The sequence below is a fragment of the Hipposideros armiger genome, unplaced genomic scaffold (assembly GCF_001890085.2).
Source record: "Hipposideros armiger isolate ML-2016 unplaced genomic scaffold, ASM189008v1 scaffold_167, whole genome shotgun sequence".
Lineage (NCBI taxonomy): Eukaryota > Metazoa > Chordata > Mammalia > Chiroptera > Hipposideridae > Hipposideros > Hipposideros armiger.
The window spans coordinates 267006-291577 of record NW_017731517.1 but is presented as its reverse complement, the minus strand read 5'-3'; the positions used below and the strand labels follow the sequence as shown (position 1 = coordinate 291577).

The window sequence follows — 24572 nt, the reverse complement described above, 5'->3', positions numbered from 1 at the left end:
TTCAGTGGTTTTTAGTATATTCACAGAGTTGTATATCTACCATCACAATCAATTTGGGACTATTTTCATTACCTTGAAACCCTAAACCACTTAGCTACTACCCCTCAACCTCTCCATCTCCATCAGCCCTAGGAAGCCACTAATGCACTTTCTGTCTCTATAGATTTGCCTGTTCCGGACATTTCATAGAAATAGAATCATATAATATGTGTCTTTTTGGAACTGGCTTTTTAAATTTCACATAATATTTTCAAGGTTCATTCATGTTGTTGTGTATCAGTACTTCATTTTTTTTTATTGCCAAGTAATATTCCATTGACTGGACATACCACAGTTTATTATCCATTTACCAGTTGATAGACATTTGGGTTGTTTGTACTTGTTACTATTGTGAATGATGTTCCAATGAATACTCATGTGCATGTATTTGTGTGGACATGCGTTTTTATTCTTCTGGGTATATACCTAGGAATGGAATTGTTGAGTCATTCAGTAACTAACTATTATTTAACCATTTGAGGAACTGCGAGACTTTTTTAGAGAGCAGATACATCACTTTTCATTCCTACCATCAATGTATGAGGGTCACAGTTTGTCTGTGTCCTGAACACTTGTGCAAATTTTCTATTATGGCCATCCTAGTGGGGTGAAATGGCATCTCATTGTGGTTTTGATTTGCATTTCCCTAATGAATAATGCTGTTGGTGTTTTCTAATATTGACTGACTAACAATGTTGATTTTGATGTTGGTAAATGTCTGTTCAAGTCCTTTGCCAATTTTAATTGGATTGTCCCATTGGTGAGTTATAAGAGTTCTTTATACGTTTTGGATACAAGTCCCATAGCATTTGCAAATATTTGCAAATATTTTCTCCCATTCTGAGGGTTGTTTTGTCACTTTATTTGTAGGGTCCTTTGAAGCACAAAAATTCTTAATTTTCATGCAGTACACTTTTATTTTTTATTTTGTTTTTTTGGGCTTTTGGTGTCATATATAAGAAACCATTGCCAAATCCAAGGTCAGGAAGATCTATTCTTCTAAGAGTTTTATAGCCTTAATTCTTATATTGAGGTCTGTGATCCATTTTCAGCTGATTTTTTTTGTATGATGTGAAGTATGGGTCCAACTTAATTCTTTTGCTTATGTTTATAAGTTGTCCTAGCACCATTTGTTGGAAAGACTATTGCTTTTCCTATTAACTTGACCTGGCCCCCTTGTTGAAAATCAATTGACCATACATGTAATGGTTTATTTTTGGACTTTCAATTCTATTATTTTCATCTATTATATATGCCTATTTTTTTGCCAGTATGACACTGTCTTGATTTTTATATCTGTGTAAAAAGTTTTGAAATTGTGAATTGTGAGTCTTCTGACTTTATTTTGGTTGTTCTGGGTCCCTTACATTTCCATGTGAACTACCAATTTCTGTAAAAAGACGGCTGGGATATTGATAAGGATTTTGTTAAGATGGCAATTCTCCCCAAATTTATCTAAACAATATTAAGTTCTCCAGTTCATGAACATGGACTATCTTTCCATTTATTTGGATCTTTTTTGATTTTTTTGACAGTGGTTTATAGTCTTCAGTGTACAAGGTTTTGCACTTCTTTATTACATTTATTCTTAAGTATTTTTTTAGATGCTGTTATAACTAGAATTATAATCTTAATTTCAGATTGTTCATTGCTTGTGTATAAAAATATTGATTTTTGCACATTGATTTTAATTGTACAAACTTCCTGAATGTTTATTAAATCTAGAATGTTTTTAGTAGATTCCTTAGGATTTTCTATATACAAAATGATGTTTGTAAATAGTGAGCCTCTGCTTTTCCCTTTCTAATCTAGTTGCCTTTTATTTATTTTTCTTAACTAATTGCACTGGCTAGAATTTCCAGTACAGAGTTGATTTCAACTGGTGAGGGTGAACATCATTGCCTTGTTTCAGATCTTACAGAGAAAGCATTCAGCCTTTCGCCATTAAGTATGATGTTAGCTTTGGATGTTTCATAAATAGCCTCTATCCAGTTGAGGAAGTTCCCTTCTAGTCTCAGTTTGTTCATGTATTTTCATGAAAGGGTATTGGATTTTTGCAAAATGTTTTTTATGTATTTATTGACATGGTCGTGTAGTTTTGTCCTAGTTTCTTTCTTGATATATTTTTTCTTAGTAACTGTGTTTTTACAGTAAAACTGTGAAGGATAGAAGCCAGATGACTATATTCAGTTAGATTTCATTGTTAAGCAGTATCTTGGTAGCGTCACTTTTGGCTAACCTTTCTGAGTTTTCTAAGTAGGAAATTAATTATTACCATTTTTGCTTAGAGTTGAGCAGGCACTGAGATATGACATGCTAACATATTCACAAAAGACCCATTTACAGGTCACAATATGGCTTTTTTCATTTCTATACAATAAATTGTTGTTGACCAACTTTCTTCCCTCAGCTTTTATAATAGCACATTTTCCTGATTTTCTTCTTTCGCAGTGTCTTTTGGTCCTCCTCTGTTGTTTGATGACTAAAGGTTGGAGTTCTCCTGGTCTTGCCTTGGGCCCCTTCTCTTCCCTAGATACCAGCTCTCCCTTGGTGATCTCATACCTATGTGATGATGATGAGTACATCTGTTTCTCCAATTTTGACATCTCTCTGGATTTCAGTTTCACACATCCAGCTCCTTACACATATTTCCTTCTGAATAAAATGATTGTTTTTCTAGAACCATGCAGTCTAGTTGGGAAGATAAATTAAATGTACATAAATAAAACTACAGTTTAAGGAGTATGTGGTAAGTGAAGTCTAGTTTTACAGACATTAAATGCTTAAGGAATTCAGAAGAAGAGAGCTTATGTCTGGTTTAGGTGATCATGGGGAGTTCCGTGTTAAAGGAGAGACAGGATGAATAAGGCCTTGGATGGGGTCCTCAGTGAGTGAGGAGAGGACATTTAGGTGGGAGAACTGTGCCCAGGGCTGGGCTAGAGTCAGAGTGGGTTTTTTACTACAGTGTGTAGGCGGGGCAGGGTTCCTCAATTCTTTCTACCCAGGTGTCCCTGAGGGCAGGCAGTGAGTATGTACCCCAGCCTGCCCCAGGCCCCTGCCTCCTGAGCCCCCCAGGGTCGTAGACTGAATGGACCGTGGTAGCAACCAGTAATTAAAAAAATACATTTGTCTTAAAATTTTTTTAAACCTTTTTCATAATATGCCCATTTGTTTTGATAATAAGGTAATATTTTATATTACCCCAAGAGTTGTGTTATCAATTTTTTCCTCCAGTATCTGAGTAAATGAGAAGTTGCTTATCGTGTTTTTCCTGTGGCTTTGCAGATCCTCGGACCATGCGTCCCTTGTGCTCCCAGAGAATAAGATAGACGTGAAGGAAGAACTGAAAGCGTTTATTGAGTGAATGACTATAGGCTAGGGGAGAACAAAAAGCCAAAAGATAACCCCAGGGTTTCGAGCCTAAGAGGCTCGGGAATGGTAGGCTCATCAACAGATATAGGAAAGCCGGGAGCAGGACAGAGCTCACTGTCAGCCACCATCATAAGTAAATACTGTTTTTTACATGCAATTTATAACGTTTTGAAAATATATGAATGACATCAGAAGTGCGAGGTTATTACAGTCCTTGGGTCAAGGCGACAGCAAGCCCATTGCCAGTCCTCAAGCTAGTGCTTTCCTGGTCCATGCTTACAGATCCCCATGGCAACCTTAAGAGATTGGCTTAATTATCCCCATTTTATAGATGAGGAGGTTGAGGATTAGAGCAGTGGTTCCCAACGGGGGTGGGGGTGGGAGTAGGGGTGGGGTGGGGAGGGGCGTGGTTTGCTCTCTGTAGGGACATTTGACAATGTCTGGAGGCATTTTTTATTGTCATGACTGAAGGCAGGGGTGCAGCTAAGCATCCTACAATGCACAGGACAGTCCCCCACAACAAAGCATTATCTGGTCCAAAATGTCAGTACTGCCACAGTTGAGAAATCTTGTTTTAGGGGGATTCCGTGACTTGCCCAAGGTGACAGAGCTAGTAAATAGAGCCAGGAACTTTCTGACTGCAGGGCCAAAATATGTTGTTTAAATCATACCAGTCCCTCCCAAGGCCACAAAACAGTAAATGCTAAAAGTCTGAATTATTACTGTAAATATAGAGATTTCAAGAACAAGTTCATGTGGAGGTGATATTTTTTCAATAAACATCCAATCGTGTGGGTTGTTGGTGCTATTTTTGGTTTTGTTATTACTAGGCCTTGCTCTGGGCCATTATTCACCCATCTCGGATGGGGATAAAGTTGGTATTCTTGTTTATTTTAGGTGTCATTCTGTCAGAAGACCAACCTGTAGCACCAGTGTCATCTACCTCACCTGGTATCAAAACAGAAAGCCTACCTGCTTCTAAAGCCTACGTGCCAGAAACCGTGACCATGTCAGCAATACCAGCGAAACCAGTTGTGGCAGAAAAAAGTGATAAAGGGAAGGAAACAGGAGGCAAGGGGCAGCCCCCTTCCCGCCACAGGTCCGAGGGTGGCCTAGTGGAGAAAGATGCCTTGAAGAAGCTGCCACACCTGTCTTTGTCACAGTATGACCTTCTAGAAACAGATGTTTCTTTCCAGCCATGGGGGAGTGAGAATTCAGTCCTGATTCCAGAGCCTGTGAGTTGTGCCCAGGGCTCTATAAGGGAACAACTGCAAAGCAAGTCGCCTCAGGACAGCAAGAGCAGCAGCTGCCCTCGGTGTGACACTGTTGTTGCCGAACCTGAGCCTGAGCCAGCGGTCGCTTCTTGGCAGGTGGACCCTCCATCCAACCAGGCGGTGGACTATTCAGGTAGCGACGTAGCTGTGACTCTCATCGATACTTCTCAGCCTGGAGACCCACTGAGCCTGCATGAACCCATTAAGATTGTCATCACCATGAGCAGCGCCCCGAACTCCATGACAGACTTGGAAAGCTCGCTCCACCTGAAGGTGACAGGCACAGAGAGAAGTGGTTTAGAGTCTGAGGCTGAGCCAGCTACCCCAGGGGAGGCCAGTCCTGCAAACCTGGAGCAGAGAAGAATCCCTGTCATCACGCTGGAGCTGTCTGACGATGGGGGAGGAGGCAGTATGCGTCCCGAAGGCAGTGGGAAGCAGAGGGCTCCCGAGAGACTAAGGGTGGAGGCAGCCTCCCCTCAGCGTCCTGGCTGCGAATCTGCGGACGGGGGAAATGCTGCAAAGGCCGGCAGCCCTCCCCCAGGAGACCATTGTGAAAGAGCCCCTCCGCTCACCCCCAGCGTGGCCTCTGAGTCTGAGCGGGGAAGGGAAGGCCAGGCTCACCTTGACCCCTCCTCTTGTAAAACCGGCCATGAAAAGAGACATGCCCGGGTCCTCAGCGTGGACAGTGGGACAGATGTCTTCCTGAGCAAAAGTTCCACCGAAATTGTTAACGACAAAGACAAAACGATACCAACTTCCAAATCTGACCTAGAGGCTAAGGAAGGACAAACGCCAAACGAATCCAACTTTCTGGAATTTGTCTCCCTGTTAGAATCGATCAGTAGTTCCAAGGTGGTGGCAACCAGCCAAAGGAACGGCCCAGCAGAACCGGACAAGGCCAGCGGGCTTCCCAGAGGTAAGGCCCTCCACCAGGTCCGTCCTGATGGTACAGAGAAGACAGCACGCCTGTTTGTTATGTGCCTTCTGTGATGTGATTTTGCAAATAATGGGACAACTGTCGGGCAGTTGTTTGCTGCCTGGCATTGTCACTGGTATTTGCTGAATGTGCCAACACAAAGCTATGCGATGAGCATCTGTTAAAATTGGCTTACCCCACCAGGAACCTTAAGGCATAGAAAGGAATGTTTGGCTGCCCCAGAAAGCAAGGATATTTATTTCCAAGGAAATAAGCAATTATGCCTTACCACAGTGACAAGAACTCACAGCAGATGTCTGTCTCTTCCTGTGTAGAATAGACGCGTTCTGGGAAACCTGGTCGTAAAGCGAATTTCTGTTAAGGGAATCCACTTCTCTGTTGAATTCCATGATCAAATCCTGTATGCAAAATTCCCTGATTATCCCATGTTCTGTACATCAGTATAGCGGACACACAGCTCTTACTTTATCCCAGGCACTGTCCTAAGCACTTTACATGTGTTAACAGGTGACTGTACATGGTGACTTGCTGAGAGGGTCCTCATTTACACAAAATTATTAATAATTTTGCCAACATAATTATTAATAGCACCGCCTTTCACTCTCCAGGGCATTCCCATTTTGAACAATACATTATACAGTTATTCGCATATTATCTCATTTACGCCTCATATAACCTGTGTCATTCCTTTTTTACAGAGGAAGCTCAGGTACTTTCACTAACTTTCCCAAGTTAGTCTAGTAAGTGTAGGAAGTACTGAGTTTTGACCCCAGGCAGTCTTGCTCCAGAGCCAATGCTCATAAATAAAGTGTGTTTCCTGTGTGACTATAGGATTCATTTATTTTTAGGTTGCTTAGTATCTCTGGGCCTCTGTTCCCTCACTGGTGAAATGATGTTACTGGACTAGAGTTTTTACAAAGTCCTTTCACTTTAAATGTCCACGTTTCTGTCGTTTTGGAGCACATTTCTGCATGTATATCTGATGAGACAGTGCCTCTGTGGGAGCATGGCATGCTGGAGTCTGTGGTGGCACATGGCAGCTTCTTTCTTTGCTGTAAGGGGAGCATCTCTATGCGCCACATTGCCCTTGGCTGCTGGCTGTGCTCTGCTCGCTGGGACCGCCAGGGGGCGCTCTGGCCCCATGTTGGCAGCTCCCTGCAATTCGCTGGTTTCTTTTGTCTTTCCCACTCTGTGCCGAAAGGACTGCCGAGCTTGATGATTTGGCCCACTCTTGCTTAAAAATTCATTAAGTTTGAATATTTAAATTATATAAAGTGACTATGTTCTCCATTTTACTATGTGTGGATATATGCAATTTTGCATATAGAGTAATAAGAACAGGAAAGATTCAGTTCAACTTTTTAACAGACATGGGCAGTACAAGAAAGCTTTGGTTACTTGGAGAAAAAAATGTTTCTGACATAAGATGTGGGTGTTCATCATCCAATAAAAAGGTTCATGCATCTAGAGCAGCACTTTCCACAGCGATGGAAATATGCCGTATCTGCTGCCCACTACACTAGGCTCAGCCACATGTACCTGTTACATACTGGAAGTTGGGATTATGTAACTGAGAAATTGTATTTTTCATTTTATTGAATTTCAGTTTATTTAAATAGCCACATGTGGCTCCTGGCTATAATATTGGGCAGCACTGGTCCAGATGACACGTGTGTCTTCCCGGGAAGCCGTGTGCATGAATCACTGCCTTTGGGACCTGATGGCCCAAAGCCAAATTTTGGGTTTGCAGTACCAGCTGGGTGAGCCTGGACAACTTATCAAATCCATCTGAGTCACAGTTTCTTCAATACAGCAGGAATAATAATATGTTACAGATTACTGTGAGGATCCAATTAGAAAAATATGTAAAAAAGTCTTGGTACTTGATCAATTTCAGCCTTTTATTCTGATTTTCCCGTCAGGCTATATGTAAGGTTTATTTGGTTTGTTTATTTAAATTTCTGCTCTTCTTAAAATTATCAGCCAGCCATGTTCAATCAAAACAGAGTCCAGTTGGAAATCTAGAGGACGTTCAAGGTATGGATGCTGCGAGGTTTTCTATGGAAAGGACCAGGGTTGGTTGTCGGGAGCTTGCAGGTACAGCAGGAAAGGAGGAGTTGGAGTAGATTATATGCCTATTCCAGGAAAGGACAGAGGTCTTTAATTCGAGGATGAAAGAGAAGGTCAGTGAGTCCTTTAGTTCTTGCTAAAGGTGGTCATTGCTAATGGTGGTAAATTAGATGGTTTTCCAGGGGTTCCATATACCTTAGAGATTGTTAATGTCTTCTTGCTCTTTTATCACTAAGTAATTTGTTATTTATTATAATCTAAAAACCAAATTTGGAGTGTATTTATAAAACAACATGACAGTATTTAGTGATATTAGCAGCCTAGAGAATGTTCCCTAATCTTTCTCTTGCTCCATGGTGAAACAGTGCTTGAGACTGGACATGATCGTAAAGATATGTGATTTTCCAATTCTCTCTATTGTACTCTTATTCCAACCCAGGTCATCTCCACAAGGGCTGGAGGGTTTACTTCAGGATCTTGGGGATATCCTAAAGTTCAAGGCTATGGAAAACCACACACTCACCGAAAGACCTAAAAACCGTGGTTTGGTTTGGTTTTGCTGCAGCTTTATTTTCCTTTGTGGAGATAAACAAATACCCACCAAAAGAGAAACAAGAAGGCTGTTATTATTCAGAGTCCCCGATAGCAAGGGAGTCAGCTTCCATCACTTGTGTTTTGGCAGAGACTCAGAGACACGCAGAGGAGTGGGGAAGCTTCATGGTGGAGAAGGGAAGGTTCCCGCTGTGCTCTGATTGGGGCTGTTGGCCTGAGAAGCTGGAGGCGGCGAACTAGCGCATCCTCTGTGATTGGTTAGGGGCGCGTATTTGGCTTGCTCTGGTTGGTCCTAAGCTAGGCGGCTAACTAGCACATCCCATGTGATTGGTTAGGGGAGCGTATTTGGCTTTCTCTGGTTGGTCCTAAGTTGGAAGCAAGAACAAAAATTAAGGAAGCTGTCAGTAATAATCAAGTCCTAGTCATTTTGGGCCGATTGTTACAGGGGTTATTGTTTGGCTTCCTGGACAGTTTGCCAAAAATAGTGGTCTGACTTCCTACAAGTGTGACTTGTACATAGTATGTTGGCTTCCTGGGCTGGTTACTGTAGACAATGGGTTGGTTTAGGGGGTGGTTGCTGTATACTGTGGGTCAGAGTTCTATTTTTATATATATTGTTTGGCTATTATCCATTTGTATATTAAGTCTTTTCTAGACTTTCTAAGAAAACAATTATGAATTTATGTAGAGATGTTTACTGAAGAATTATCTATAGTACGGAAAAATTGAAACAACTTAAATTTACAGCAATAGGGGTCTAGTTCGATAAAGTATACTGTATCATTGTAACATATAACTACTATTTTTGGATGATATAGAAGAGTGTCTAATGTCATTAAATATTTATAATACTTTAAGATAAGTATAACAGTTATAAAACAACATCCGTATTATGACTTAATTTTTGTAAAAAACAATTGTGTATGCATAGAAAAAAAGACTGCTATGATATTGGCTCCTATATCAGCATGGTGGGGTTAAGAGTGATTTAAGATTTTTTTTCTTTTCTCTAGTTTTAAATTATATAAAATTAATGTATATGTTTTTATAAGCAGAAAATCACTAAAAAATGTATTTTTAAAGGGAAAAGGAAAATAATAGTCCATATGTTGACATATTTGAATAATGTACCCGTTTAAGAGGAGTGACTAAGATAAAGAGATGTGAAGAAATAATTCCAAATACTTGTAATGTGAAGGGGCAGAGCTGGTTAAGTGCCTTTCTGTGGCTTGTTATGGGACATGATTACTGGCTGAAGGTATTTGTTATGATAGTACTTTTTCACAAATGTATTTCTTGAAAACTGTGAAAACTTCTATCTTGACAAGCTGTCAAATGAAATGGAAACATTTTTGTACCAAAGAAATTCTAATGGCATTTCGCAGATGTGGTGGGAATGTTTATCTTCAGGACTCACGTGGGAGTCAGCAATGTTTCTCTAATTACTTGAAGCCTAAGGATGAAAAACTCTGATATATACATAAAGATGTGATTTATAACCCAGGGAAGCCAACGTAATTTTGCTTTTTGAGGGTCTAGGCAGAGCTTGGTGGGCTTTCCGAGCACCATGTCTTAAAGGGGTCTGTGGGTTCAAACTACTCAGTTGTGTTCTCAGACAAAAATTTACTCAGAAGAAGATAACTATTGGTGTCTTTGGTCATGAAAACACAGTGTCACTGTGACCCTAAAAGTGGCCGTTGGGGAGTGTCCTCAGACAAAGGAGGGCTGACCATTAGGGGCAGATTCCATTTAGGATAATGGCGTAAGCTAAAACTCTTGTTTTTTGTCCATCATTTAAAGAGGATTCTAAAAAGCCATCTGGACCTGTTGACCTTGGACTTCTTACTCACCTTAAAATACTCCCAAGACAGGGAGCAGGTGTAGCACCTCATATGTCTTCTTCCACAGCGCCAAGCATGTAGTTCAAAGTCAGCCATACTTACCAAGTATCTGCTTCATGAAGGGACCAATTCTACCACTAGCTAGAAAATTTAGATTTGGAGAATGAGTGAGAGGGAAAGACTGATAAGAGTTAAAAATGGTAAATGGGATCTTGCTCAATAATAGTTAGGTTTGTTTGTGTAATTTTTTTTCATCTGATGCTGTCCATTTATGACTAATGAACCTTTCAGGCCTAAGTAATCTAAATTGATGATTCTCAATGTGATAAGCCAAGGTCAATAGAGTTATTTCAGGGGACTCCCCAAATCTGTATGTAAAGCAGATGGCGGCTGGAGATGTCTAAACAACATGTCTCTAACACATACACTCTTCTGTTTCTCACATATATTTAGGTATTTACATAGTAAAATGAAAATGCATTTAAGTGCATTCTGAATTAATAGGAACTATTTAGATTCTTTATCTATTCTTGTTTTAATTTTGGTAACTTATTTCCAAGTGCTTTCACATTGATTTCTTATTTAGTATTATATTAGCACATAAAGTAATGTTTTTCAGATAAGTGCTCCCAGGAGAAAAAGGAGGAAATCCTGGAAAGTGAAAAGCCCAGTGGACGCAATTCCAAGCAAGGAAAACGAGACGTGCAAGGTCAAGACCATGCCAGCTCCAGCCCTGTGCTCGCTGAGCCTGCCAAGATCACGGCCCTGTAAGGATCACTTACTTACTCAGCTTCGTGTTGGTGCAAAGCGTGAAGCAGCCTCATTTACTGGCTGCTGCTTTTAATGCTTTGTTAAGGATAAGGAAGAATTCCTAATGGTTTTTGAACCTTTTATGTATGTTAAGTTTTCAGGGCAATAGACAAAGACAGATAATCTACAGGGTCACTTCCCAACAAGATAGCTCTGTCTTGCAAGTCATCAGTGGGCCTGAAACATCTGTGCAAGACGAGATATCTGTGGATGCTATGCACGTCTTCATTGGTGAACATGGTGAGTCTTTAGAGCTCCTTACAAATGAGGAAGACAGGGCGAAACGGGCAGCTTTTTTGGGGTTCTATGCACTCACTCAGCCTAAGTACTAGACGTTAGAACAGGAAGGCCATGTCCTATGATTGTTCACATATAATGTTCTTAGAACACGCTCTTTCCTACCTTAGGGCCTTTGCACATACCACGTCCCTATGTTAACAATGTGCTATTTATCCATCGGATCTCAATTCTAAAGAAAGTTCTTCGGGACAAACCTTTCCTGAACTCCCCAGATATAATCAGGTTCTCATTTTTGCTGTCTGAACACCCTACCCTTTTCTTTCTTTGAGACTATTACAGCGTATAATTATTTGTTGACTTGTAATTATTTGATTAGTGGCATTTCCCCCCTCACAATTGTAAACTTCAGAAAGGCAGTGGCCAGCACCTAGTAAATATTTTTTGGATATATGCTGAAATACGACCTTGATATATTTTTAGTGCCTTGTTATGAAAAGGATTTAAAATGAAAGAAAGAAAGAAAGAAAGAAAGAAAGAAAGAAAGAAAGAAAGAAAGAAAGAAAAAGAAAGAAAAAGAGAAAGAAAAAGAAAATAGAAAGAAAGGAGGGAAGGAGGGAGGAAGGGAGGGATGGAAGGACAGGGGAGGGAGGAAAGGAGAAAAAAGGAAAGATCATTAAGTGGCAAGTTCAGAGTTCCACAGACAAAGGATAAGGTCCTAGTTTTTTGAGGGTGGGTCTTAAGTCCCTTATGGCTCAGCATGTCATTTTACTCTCAAAAAAATCCTGCTTTGGACAATAAGTCACATGGTACCTGATTATTAGAGCAGTAGTTGTAGTTTAAGTGCTTTTGAATCTGCAGAAGTCCAAAGAGACTTTTATGGTGTAAAGCACAACACCGTCCGAGCCTCCGGCTGCGGGGCAGTGGTTGCTGCTGTTAATGTGACCCTTGGTGGGAGGGACCTTAAGTAGGGGGTCCAGCCTCCAGCCTGCATTCCGGCTGCTCATAGCAGACAAGGTTAATTACATTCCTGTGCCACCTGAAGAAGGTATTTCTAAAGTCTCTTCTGGGAGAGACCGTGTACATTTACAGAGTGAACTGATTTTCACACCTCGATACCCAGAACCTCTTTAGCAGACTCATTTAACTGCAAATTAATTCCATCTCTTGCTTTTCCTCATTACCAGGCTGACACATCAGTCAGTGTGCTGTGCCACTGCTCAGCTGCAAATTGAAAGGTAGGGCCGCCCCACGTAGTGCACCAGTCAAAACCACACGCTTAATGAGCCTCTTTTTGCCAATGATACAAAAGAACACCCAATTCCAGCATATACAGATCAAACTGACGCATGAAGAGAATATACAAAAAATGCATTGAAGACAGTATATAAAAAGTGAATCAAGAGATGGTACAAATTAATCGATCAAAAGCAATTAAATGCTAAGTCACTTGTCTAAGTGTATCACAGAGAGGTATGGCAGGAAGATTTTTAGTTAAGTTACACGTTCTGTGGAGAAATATAAATTATGGACCTAGATTGCCAACGATTGTTATTAAAACAGTTCAAAACGAGTTCCCTCTAACTTGAAGAAAGCAGAGGCTGCAATGATCATATGCAAATAACGAGTATTTTTTGCTGAAATCTTGTGATTTTTGTAGGGGAAATTAGATCCTGTTATTTAAAGTCTGGCAATCAGAAAGAAGGCCCTATCCAGCCTCAGCCATCCGATTACGATGGATTCTCTCATGCTGGGTAAGTGAGCTGTGTTCTCAGGTCTGGGGGCTGTTGCGTTGCTGGGGGACATGCAACTTCTTCCGACTGTGAATGAAGCGACGCTCCTGGAGTGAATGTGTTAACCTGTTTGTAGGTGTCAACGCATGTGCTTTTGTGTGAAGGAAGATCTGACATTGTAGAACAATCAAAACGAAAACGGACCATTTGCATAGTAGCCACTTCCAAAGGTGAATAGTACCTGTGGTTTTAAACAGAGAGGAGCCCGGTGTACACAGCATTGCCCGTCCGCTAAGACGCAGATCTAAGTACATTATTACATTTTTTTATTTTTAAAAAATTTATGTGTTTGTTTATTTTACGTTATTAAATTTGCGCCAAGGAATGGATTAGAAATGTGCTTAGTTGTCATCTGCACTAATGAAGCCTGGCTGTTTTGTAGATAGATATTCTAAACATCTTTTCAGTTTTCCTTCAGAATGTATGACTAACTTTCTTAATTACGTTAGTTAAGTTGATATTAATTTAGCTTGCTTATGTGGCACATACACAGATTACTGGTGGCCTTGGAGAAGCTTGTAAGTCTTATCAGTGGCAGATCAGACTCATCATTCATCCTGGGCTTGAGGATTCTTTGAGGATAACCCACAGGGATAGGCCTCAGTTGCTTGCTCTAGGTGTGGAAGTAAATATTTCACGTACATTTCTTTACAATTGTATGTCTGTTTGAGGACTTATGGGAGACTTTTGTGGTATTTCTGGAATGCCTTAGGTGCATGCCTGGAGAGTATAAAGGAGCTATAGGAACCTTAATTCCAGATCCTGTGATTCCGTGTTCCTTCAAGGTCAAAGTTCCCTTACTGGGTTTGTATGGGAAATTCACGGGGAGCCTCCCGGGCGCCTGGAATAAAAGCTGTGCTTGTCCTTGTCTCTGTCCTTCGCCTCTGGTGGAATTCTGTCCTGGGCCAGCCTTTCAGGGTGCTCCCTCCTTGCTGCCACTGCCACTTCTCACCTACTTAGGAATGCTGCTGTCAGCCGCCCCGGTAGATCCGATGGGCACCACAGGCAATGGCTTCCTAGTCCCAACTGGGGCAGCTGCTGTATCCAGAACCACTTCAGGGGGAACAGTCATGTTCTCCATCACCCACATGCCTTCCACTCTTCCTCTGTCTCCCTCAGGAACCCACGTACCAATCAAAAAAGAGAAAGTTCCCCTCCTCCAGCCAAAAAGCATGAAAGACCCCATGCTCCAGCCTCTAGGATATTCTGTGCAGCGGTTTGATGAGTTTAGTCATTGAAGGTGGCAGCTTTCTCAGACAAAATGTTTAGTCACACATGAACACAGCTTTGAAAGCTGCCATATTATCCTGCAATCCTCAGTTGAAAGCTGTAATGATTTTAATTTAAATTTAGAACAAATATAAACCTCTTATTTTATCCCAAAATAAAGTTACACGACTTTTCCATTTTTATTTTTCTGGATAAATGTACTCCCCTTTCCCCTAGGTAAAGACTTAACTGCGTTTGCTGGTAATGATAATGCCAGTTAGCATAAGGCTACGTGTCCAGAGACTTAAAAAGCTACAATTATATAGCGTGCAGATAAGAATTAGAGAGCGGGCCCCACTTCCTTACGCCATGCCTCACCGAGAGCCGCCCGCTAACTCGTTCTCCCCTTAACTTCTCTCTTGATTAAGTTCCCTCCATTTCTTGTTTTCTTTGTTTCCCCTGCCTATCTTCCCATATCAGAGTGCCTTTCTCTTTAACCTGCCCTCTGTTTTGAGACCTGCCTGGGCTTTGGTTTGCCAGCCTGCATTTGCTGTCAGCGAAAGAGCTTCCTTCGAGGTTAGGGTGTGGCCTTGCTGGGGTGTTGGGGTGCCGACTGTGTTTATGCCGAGCTTTCCTGTGAGGCCGTGAGGGGAGTCCCAAAATGGCAGTCCCGCCCTAGCTCTGCCTTTTCATGCACGTAGAGCTGTTAGATCCTTCCTGCTGTTACACATCAGAGAAAGCCGGGTCAAACAGGCTACATCAACGTGGGGATTTTGGGGCCATGTGGCTGAGACATCTGTGGTCAGTGTCGTCAAGGGTGGTGTCTGTTTCTCCATCACGCTCCTCCTGTTCCGCTGTTTTGATACCACTCTCAGACACCTCACCGTGATGGTCAAAAGACTCCTGTAGCCGCCCCAGACGTTCTGTCCCCTCGTTCAAGTCCAGCGGGAGCAGCACACTTCTTTCCCATGAACCCCAGTGTACGTCTCATTGCGTCTGATTGATTCTGACCAGGCCACGTAGCCTGAGCCCAATCACCAAGGCAGGTACGTGGCTTGCATCTACGCACAGAGCTGGAATTGTGGGTTCCCTCTGAGATGGGGGTGACTCTTCAGCCAGACATTTGGAGTAGGGTGGATGGATGCTGGGCAGAAATCAACAGATGAGCCCTGAGGACGCTCTCTGGTAAAATGGCAATTGAATTAATTAACTGAGCTTCTTTAAAGAGAATTATGATCAAGTCTTGTAGAACAACTTGCCCCTTCAAGAAAAGCTTTATGTCACATCCCTGGTCGCCTTTAACATCTCCTGTGAACATTCTGACAGACCAGCCTTGGCCCACCAGCCTCATTGGTGCCAGCTTGCCAAGTTCGAAGTCTTTGAGCGCCTGCTCTGTCCCCAGGGTAACTTGATATAGTGTTGGTCCCAAGAGTTCTGGAAAATAATGGCACATAGCCAGTCATCTCTTCTCTTTCTAGTGCTTCTGAGATAAAATAAACACTATATTTGCTATTATTTATATAGCGTATTATTCGAGAGTAGACATGTCCTCTACTCCATCTTCCCTTTGAAGTAAGTTAGTCCTTTAGAGGAGACGCAGTTACAGGTGTTCTGGCAATTTAGTGGCCCATTGGGCACAGGAGATGTGCAGCGCTTCCTGCTTCGGGCATGAGCACAAAGCTCTCGTCACTACACTTAGCAAAACGATAGCACTGAAGCTGTTCCCCAGGCAGTTCTGGAAAAGCGGTTAAGGGGCGGCCATCTGTTTAATTGACGCTGTGAAAAGGGCTCAGTTCTATGCGGAGTCAGTGATCTGGATTTAAACTGCTGTCTGACAGGCTTTGATGGACATTCCGACAGCCCCAGATGCCTCCCCAGACTCGGAGACTTTAAAAGCTAGGCCACCCGTTCATGGGAGGCTAATTTCTTTGGATTTGTAACATGCCTCAGATTATCGTGAAAGCTCATGATGAAATGATTTGGGTATCTTTGAACTGCTTTCCTGAAAGAAAAAGTGTTGTAAAATCGGATAAAAGCAAGCAAGCTCGTTCAATTGAAATATTTTAATCCCTGAATTAACATACCTCTGCGTGTGTGTGTGTGTGTGTGTGTGTGTGTGTATGTGTGTCTGTGTGTCTATCTGTGTGTATCTGTGTGTCTGTCTCTGTGTGTGTGGGATGTTCACTATGACTTTATGTAGCAAGATACCCTGACATGAGGCCAGGCGGAAGCCTTCCTCTAGCACTTTTATGAGTCACTTTATGAGATGTTAAGGTGGTTAGTACTGTATTTCTTCCTGTTAACCAGGTGTTCCAACATTTTGGTCTCTATGGCAATTTTAGAGTAGGTACTTCAATATTATATCCTTGCCTTTTAATACCATTAAGTTGTGAGTTTTCCAACTATAGTAAACATCAACTTTGATTTCGAACTTGGAAGGATTCCTAGTTGGGGCTGATTCTAAGCCATTCAGCCATGGAAGATACTGGAAAAGCAGCCTTTTCCCTGTAAGGTGACTCAGTGGCTGGGATTGCCTCCAACTAGGCCATTAAAACACCGATTCTTCTCATTGGCCAGAAAGCCATTCCCCTACCCCATTGTCATTGTTAAGCCTGGTTGCCATGTGACAGTTTTATGTCCCTGACTCCCAAGTATGAATAGGGAATTGTTTGCAGTGTAACTTCCATGTCTCTTTGGGGATTCTTGGAGGAAACCAGGAGAGGAAACAATTTTCCCTCGTTGGCCCCGCTGTCAGTGTGGGAACCAATACGTTTCTCACGAGCTGCCAAAGAAACAGAAGCAGCATTTTCCGGTTGTACAATGGCTGTCCGTTAATAGGTACCATAGGTAACATTATCTAACCGAGTTCTGTTTCCACCAGAAGCTAGAATGAAGGAGCGATGGCTTGAATTGCAGCGTTAGGATTGCTACTTGGAAGAATGTGCAGAGGATAAATTCACTTCAGTGTCTCATTATCCAGGACACAGGGTTGATTCAGTTGCTCGGAGTCGAAAATGAGCTCATCTAGAAGGTGGAAGTTACTGATCTGCCTAGAAAATCGAAGTTGAAGTGGTCTGTCTGGCTGGAGAGTTGGGGGGTTTTTATGTGTCCAAAGAGTTCATTTTGGAGCGGACTTTGTAATTTCTCCTGTAGGTCTTGCAATTAAAGCTTTGCGGTTTCTTGATTTTTTTTTTCTTTCTGCTCAGCAAAGGTTTACATTTCTCTTGTCTATAAATGCTTCCAAGTCACGTGGCAGAGCTGCTTCTGTGGGAGATATATAGTCAGACTTCAGAATTAATCCAGCTTTTCCAGCGTCATAAGCAGTCTAATGAAAATGCATAGAAGATGTATACCGTGTGCTCTCCAGGGAAATCCGATGGGAAGACATAGGATCCGCCTGTACTTTGAGCGTCTGTCACTCACAAAGTAGGCATGTCGTCGACCGAATGAAGACGCATTCTCGGGCAAATTTGTTTCCAGTTTTTTAATTGGGGAATTCTGTACCTCAGCTTGGTTTTATTTAAAAAGTTGAGTAGGTTGGGTAATAATGTATTTATTTATCTGAAGTCACTTATTTTTGGCTTTTGTGTATGAATCACTGTACTACATATTGAAGCAGATATTATTCTGGTTATAAATTTGGCTTATGTTTGAAAGCTGCCCTAAATCTCTAAGCCAACCCATGGTGTGTGCTTCACACTGAAGCCTGCGCTTAGTCTTGGCTGCCTCCTCAGAATTCTTGCTCTTTTGTTGACATTATCAGCCTCCATGACCCCTATCTCAATAACTTCCCTTATTATTGGGATCAACTCCCAGGAAAGCCCTTTAAAGCCATAATGCTTAAGCATGTGCCTGGTTCCCAAAGAAGGTAAACAGGCAGAAAATCACACAAAAAAATCTCTTTTCAGCTCTCTTTTTTGCATTGGTCAGAAGTACTAGTGATCCCAGGTTTGGAATAGCTGAGCCAGAATGGTGGGCACTGAAGTTAGTCAGCTGGGTCTTCAAATTGTAGAGTAAAATGTGATTTCCCCCAGTGTTAGATATGCCCAGTTCTATCCCCTTCAAGTACAAGTTGAAAACTCCAGCCCTAATTATAAGTATCTAAGAGGGTGTGTAGAGCTGCGTCACTGTTGACTTGCACTATAGAGAGTTGTATGTTACTGCTTTATTTATTTTTTTTTTTAGCTGAGCCATCCTGCTACCTATTGGCAGCTTAGCGGCTGCTCAGCTCGGGCTGGACTCGAACCGCTGTTGCTCAGAGCTCAAACTCTTGAGCAAGCTCTTAACCAACTGAGCCACTCGGCCGGCCCTATATGTTACTGCTTTAGATTAAAGAATTTCTGTGGGTTCTTGGTGCCTTTGGTCACACGGGTGGAAGTGATCTGGAAGAAGTAGATGACCATCCAGAGCTTCGCCCGTGAAGGGCTTCTGCCATTCCAAGTTGCTGTGCCTGTCCTTCTGTTTTTCAGGTGTCACTCTCGGCCCCTTCCATTGTAGTCCTCATTTGGTTTTCTCAGACACGTTAGAGAGAGATTAGGTGTCCATCTAGGCAGAGAGTCATAAAGACAGAAGGTATATGAGGTTGATTCTATTAATAGAAAGACTTCTGTTCTCTGAGACGCCTTCTGACTCCCTGGGAAGAAGCCCTGTGACGCAGTGGGGCTCTGCTTTCGTGGTCATAGCCCTGACTGCCACACGGTGGCACTCAGACCCCGTGCTGGAGGCCCTGGCTGGCTCCCACTCGGATGTCTCTTTATCTCAAATGCACAGATGAATTTTGCTGTCATATAAAAGGAGAGTTGTTTGCAGACTTTAAAACAAGAGTCGCTGTGAAAATTCTAAATAACAGGCTGTAGTTTTCAAAACAGGGCTGCTTTATTTAAATATCCTACATACTGAACGTGTTGCTGTGACTTTCACTTCCAGGCTGCCCTCTGGGTGGCTTGTTCCCATGTCCCCTGAGTAACTTGAAAACTAAGGCAGGATTGGCAGAAAAAGGGAGGCCCTTTCCTTCCAGCTCCTGGGCTATACTTTTTGAGATCTGGGGAAGATGAAGAATTTCAGGAATTTATTTCCACATCAGTGGAAAATTTAAAAGCACAAGTATTTTGATTATTTGTTACTTGTAGGCGCTTAGATGAATGAAAGCCTGGGGAGTACAGTATGGTGGATTATTGTCACCCTCAATGGGATTATTGTCTGCCCATACAAAAGTGCACCATTCCGTCCCAGACCAGAGTCTAGCCCCCTGTTTATCTTTATTTCCTTTTACTGGCTGCTCTTTTTGTGGTTTCCACCATTAATTGCCATTTCTGCTGTTGCTCTGAGCTCAATCTATTGTAGTTTAAATCAACTTACCTATGCTATAACCATGAAGAAAGCTAGTTTGCCAAAGATTAACCAGAGAACAGGCTAATCAAGACCAGATGTGCGCATGGCGCTGTGTCACGTGCAGAGCGTCGCCGTGTCATGTGCAGTGCGTCACCATGTCGCATGCAGAACATTGCCGTGTCGCGTGCTGAGTGTCACCATGTCGTGTGCAGAGCGTTGCTGTGTCGCGTGCAGAGTGTCACCATGTCGCGTGCTGAGTGTCGCTGTGTTGTGTGCAGAGTGTACGGGCTTGGAGTATTTCCATTTCCATTACTATTTTACAGGAGGAAATGTCTCCTGAAACTTAGCACTTTCACATTATATTTATTAATGTGGGAGTATCTTTGGCCTTAAGTTAATAAAGCAGACTTTTAGATGATGATGCAGCTCACAGTCCATAGCTAAAAGAGGGAGAAGGAGCAACAAATAGTCTGAGACGAGATACAAGTAAAAGAAGATAGGGAGGCGCTCTTCACAGGTTGGTAGGAAGACTCCTGTGCGCCATGATGTTTGTGACGTTGTAGCCTCTTGGTTCTTGCGTGGACAGGCTGGTGCCTTGGCCATCAGGCCCCCAGAGAGCTGTATCTCAGGAAGGAGTAAGTCTCTGTCAGCTGAGTGATGCTTCCTGTAGCGTTTATTGGGCTCCTGCTGGCCCAACAGGAAGCTCTCTGCACATGACAATACAGGTTTTCTGGTGAGGACATACTAGTCAGACAGCTCAGACGAGAATCTTTCTTAATATCCTCATGCCTTGTCTGGAATACGCAGCTCTTGTAAAAGAGGTTAGTGAAGAGGGAACTTAATGTGCTGTTTGAGCCTGTCTTCATAAAATAAAAAGAATTAGGTTTGAGTTGAGGGCAAAACACTCTTCCCCCATTCCTGCCAATAGAGACAACTAGAATTCATGTGTTATTTGTGTGAAAAGCATAGGAGTCCATGTGGCTGTTTAGTATGAGAATAAGCAAAGTCAGGTCCTATGTCAACGGAAGGAGATAAAAAGGTTGTGTGTGGCTGTTCAGCATCTAATATCTCAGGGGTGCCATTTGGTGTTTTATGTACCTGATTTGATTTAATTCTCACAGCGAGCCCTGTGGGCATCTTCCTTCATTTACAGACGAGGATTTGAGGTAGGAGGACAACATGCTTATTGTAAGTAGTACAGTGAATATTCAAGCCTAGCTCTGTTTAATTCTAGATTTCATCTGAAAGAGTTTGAAAACAAAACCAAGCCGTAGGTTTTTACGTAGGATTTTTAGATGGCTTGTATAAGAAAATAATGTCATTTATGATTATTATTTTGCAATCAGAAACATGCCAAGTACCATGCAGAAATTAAGCTGGGGTGTCATGGACCCTTCCATTGGTGTCATGTTTCCCCGCAGGAGGCACCAGCAGGAGAGGGGTGGCTCTGATGCAGATGCATAGCCCTGCCTTCCTCCTCACAGGAGTCAATTCTAGTTTGTTTCCGTGGCAACAGAGAGCGCTGTACTCTTTCTAGATCTTCTCACAGAAGCACACATTTCCATCCCACAGCTGCCTGTTCACAGTCATCACCTACATCACCTACAGTGAAGTCAGATTAGTCTTTTGGTTTTAGCGACGTTCTGCCATTTGCGGAGTTTTAGATTTTTCTGAATGTGTATTAACAAGACATTCTCAATCCTACTGTATTTCACTCTGAGATGACAGAGTACAATGGTCAGTGGTTTCTGTACAAAGCAGAAACTTTAACATGAACGTCTTTATAAAATCTGTTTTCTTGTTGGTACTGAAGGTTTTATACCACGAATACAGACAATATAGACCAGAAGCAAAAGCACTGTTTACGAACAATCATCCATATAACAGAAGGAGAGAGTTGTTAACCCACCTGATTTGTTTCTTAAACCCTGACTTAACATATGATGTTTCCTAAATGGTCCTTTGCAAGGGGGACTTTACTGAATGTATCATCAAATAGTAATGAATGACATCTGAAACAAATGTAGAGACATCCGTGTGTGTGTGTGTGTGTGTGTGTGTGTGTGTGTGTGTAAGAATAGTGGAAATATTTTAAGTGCTGTTCCTATGGACTTTTTGTATATTTTTGCATACATCAGTAGGGAGTTAGAAACAGGAAAGATCCAGAAACTTGCCCGAGACGTAATGAAATGTGCAGTTAGAAATCATTGCTGTAGCATCTGCATTCTTGAGGTGGTTTGGGCTACAAGTAACGTAAGACCCAAACTCAAAATGTGTTAAATAATAACGAGGTGTGTTATTTCAGAAAATGGGAGTCCAAAGGTATGGTCAGTGCACGGTTGGTTGGTCATCGCGAAGCCAGTGTCGGCATCTCTCACCTCTGCTGTCCTCAGGGCTCCGTCTGTCCTCAGGCTTGTCCCTCATGATGACAGTGTGGCTGCCGCGGCTTCCAGTGTTTCTTACTCACAGAGCAGCTAAAAGCCCAGGGAAAGATGGCCTCTTACTTTTATTACCTTTTAAGTAGCAGAAAAACTTGTCCTTCTCCTTATCCGACTGGACTGTGCTCCACGGTGGCCTCTTAGAATAGCGTTACACTCCGGTTCCAAAACCAGGCACTGGTCAGGGTGAATGGAGGTACCTGTGGGTGGAGAGTGACCAGGACTTACCGCTGGCACTCGGGAAGGACCTGTCTGTCTCCCTGAGCACACGGTCTTAGATGATTGAATGAACTGGAGTTATGTCAGCAAGAGTTCTGTTAGAAAGGACTGGAGGTTGGGCACCCTGCCTGCTGGAAAAGCAGGTGGGAAGTGGTTCCTCATTTTTTGCTTTCTGAGCCACAGGAAAGATGCCAGGCTTGGACTTGCTTCAGGAGTTCTGTTCACATAAGTCCTGTCAATTTATAGGCGATTGAAGACAATACAACCATTTCAATGAAGAGCACAGCTGATTTAATAATGTCCTGTTTCAGTTACCAGAAGCATTTCTTTTCCCTAGTGTGACCTTTCTTTGCTTAGGGCGGAGATGGGCGCGCCAGGAGGTAGCAGACGTGTTTGATGACCACTCCTTCTTCCTGATGGGTGTCTTAAGAATTTTCCAGCCCACTATTTATTGTCTTCATAAAGTATGAGGCTGGAAACTGTTGCCACCACCGCCCCACCCATTAAATAATACAGAGTAGTAAGGTGGTCCCCTCTAGAACACCAGGCACCTGCCTATCTACCCCCGTGGCACGCGCAGCTCCGAACAGCCTGAATAATTTGTGCGCGTGCAAGATGACTGCCCTTCTGCTGGAAGGTAGCTCGGGCACATGATTTTCAGCTCCCAAGAGCTTGGGGATCCGAGTGCTCTGGTGCTTGTGTGTGATGAATAGGTGACTTCCATACCTCCCGGTAACCGAGCCTCTGTTTGCCCATCCTCAGAGAGATGCACAGCAGCTCTGCCAGCACCACCAGCTCTGACAGTCCAGATCCTTCTTCCGGGGACCATGCAGTCAGCGCGCTTCAGCAGCAGCTGTTACTCCTGGTGGCTCGGAGGACCCAGCCGGAGACCCCGCGGGTATGTTCTAGCATCATTGCGAATGTTCCAGAAGCAGCGATCTTGATACCTGTTTGCAAGTTGGATTAGGTAACAGCATTATCAGGGCTTGCCCTGAATTCTGACGACACTGGGTTGTGGATATGTGACTGCATGGTCGTCTGTCTACTGAACAAATGTGAAAATGAACCATTTAGATAACAGGTACCCTTGTGTGGATACCAGCAGGACGAACACTGTCTCAATTGCCTTTCCAAACGCAGTGTAGAAATTCATTTACATTGATATTTGGGTGCTGGGATGCACAAATCCCGTGAGAGCTCACTTGGTTAGGATGCTAAGCTTTTTTGTTTCCCATGGTTTAGAAAATATCTGGGTTTCTGTTAATTTATTATGGCCTATCTATTAAGCATGCAGAGAGTCTTAAAGATAAATGTTGGATTTGGGAGACTTTGTTCTTGGATGAAATGCCATTATCAATGAGGAGCGTACAATATGAAGCTCCCCATTATTTCACCAGGAGGGAACTCACTCATACCCTCAGGGAGACTTGTGGGAGGCAGAGCAAAGGTGACATGGGGGTAAGACACAGCCATGAGCTCAGAGCTGTGGATTCAGTCCTGGGCCCTTGGGAGACAGAGTGTGGAAAGGGTTCCCTAGAGGACAGGACACGGGTCACGACACCAAGAAAGGTGGATCTCAGTTGGTGCAGCTGGGTGAGAGGGTTATAATGGGACACTGTCAGGTCAGGTGAAGTTCCTTTATAGTCCTGTTTACCTTCCTCCTGGCAGTGTTTTGATTTCTTCTAGAGAATCTCATGAGAAAATAATACAGTTTTATTATGATTGTTTAATCAAATTTTTCCAAAAGGTGCTTGATAGTATAATGGGTTGCATGTATACACTGTTAGTCAGATGTGTGAAAAAATGTCGTGTTGTCTTCTAGCTGAGCGCGTGCTGCTCTGGGGGCCCATTCCTGCTGACTAGGTGGGAGTGGGGCTGGTAGGAGGGACGGCAAAGTGCCAGGAAAGGTAATGCAGCCCTGTCAGGCTTGAAGGAGTTTCGGTGGCAACAAGCTTTCCGTTAATTCAAAGACTCAGTCTTCAGAGCTATTTCTCCCCTTCCTTGTATTCACTCTCACCTCCCGCTCCTCCTGCCCGGGATCTCTGGGTGCAGGAAGCTTTCCTAGACCCACAGAGGCAAGTGGAGGTGAGTGGGTGCCTCTGGTGGCCCAGCCTGGTCACCAGGCATACTGCGTGGTGCCTGCCAAGGGGCGGCTGCGCCTGTCTAGTTAGGGTGGAGTAATGGGGTCTGTGACCCTGCCATTAGTTCTCAGCTCTGAGGGCCCTGTATTCTCTGCCTCCTCCCCCCGACCAGAGTCGTGGGGTCTCATCAATCTTTCCTGTAGCTCCATGCGCTCCTGTGCGCTGGGACCCCAGCCGCATCCTCCACACTCCATGCCCTGTGCCCAGCCCTTACCTCAGCTACCACTACCAGTGTCCCCACAAGCTGCAGTGCACGTGGGTTTTCCCTGAGAAACATGCATTTTCCCTGACACAGGGAAAATGTGTGTG

At 43.1% G+C, this 24572-nt stretch overlaps 1 protein-coding gene across 1 annotated transcript in view; it reads left to right on the top strand.

The window, feature by feature from the left end:
• Window positions 1-24572, top strand: part of LOC109387731 (pecanex-like protein 2) — a 60181-nt gene that overhangs the window by 20683 nt on the left and 14926 nt on the right. The window contains exons 5-9 of the mRNA XM_019651822.1: window positions 4309-5601; window positions 10705-10852; window positions 10990-11135; window positions 12793-12886; window positions 22885-23020. Coding sequence (XP_019507367.1) covers window positions 4309-5601; window positions 10705-10852; window positions 10990-11135; window positions 12793-12886; window positions 22885-23020 — 1817 coding nt within the window. The remainder of the gene's footprint in view (window positions 1-4308; window positions 5602-10704; window positions 10853-10989; window positions 11136-12792; window positions 12887-22884; window positions 23021-24572) is intronic.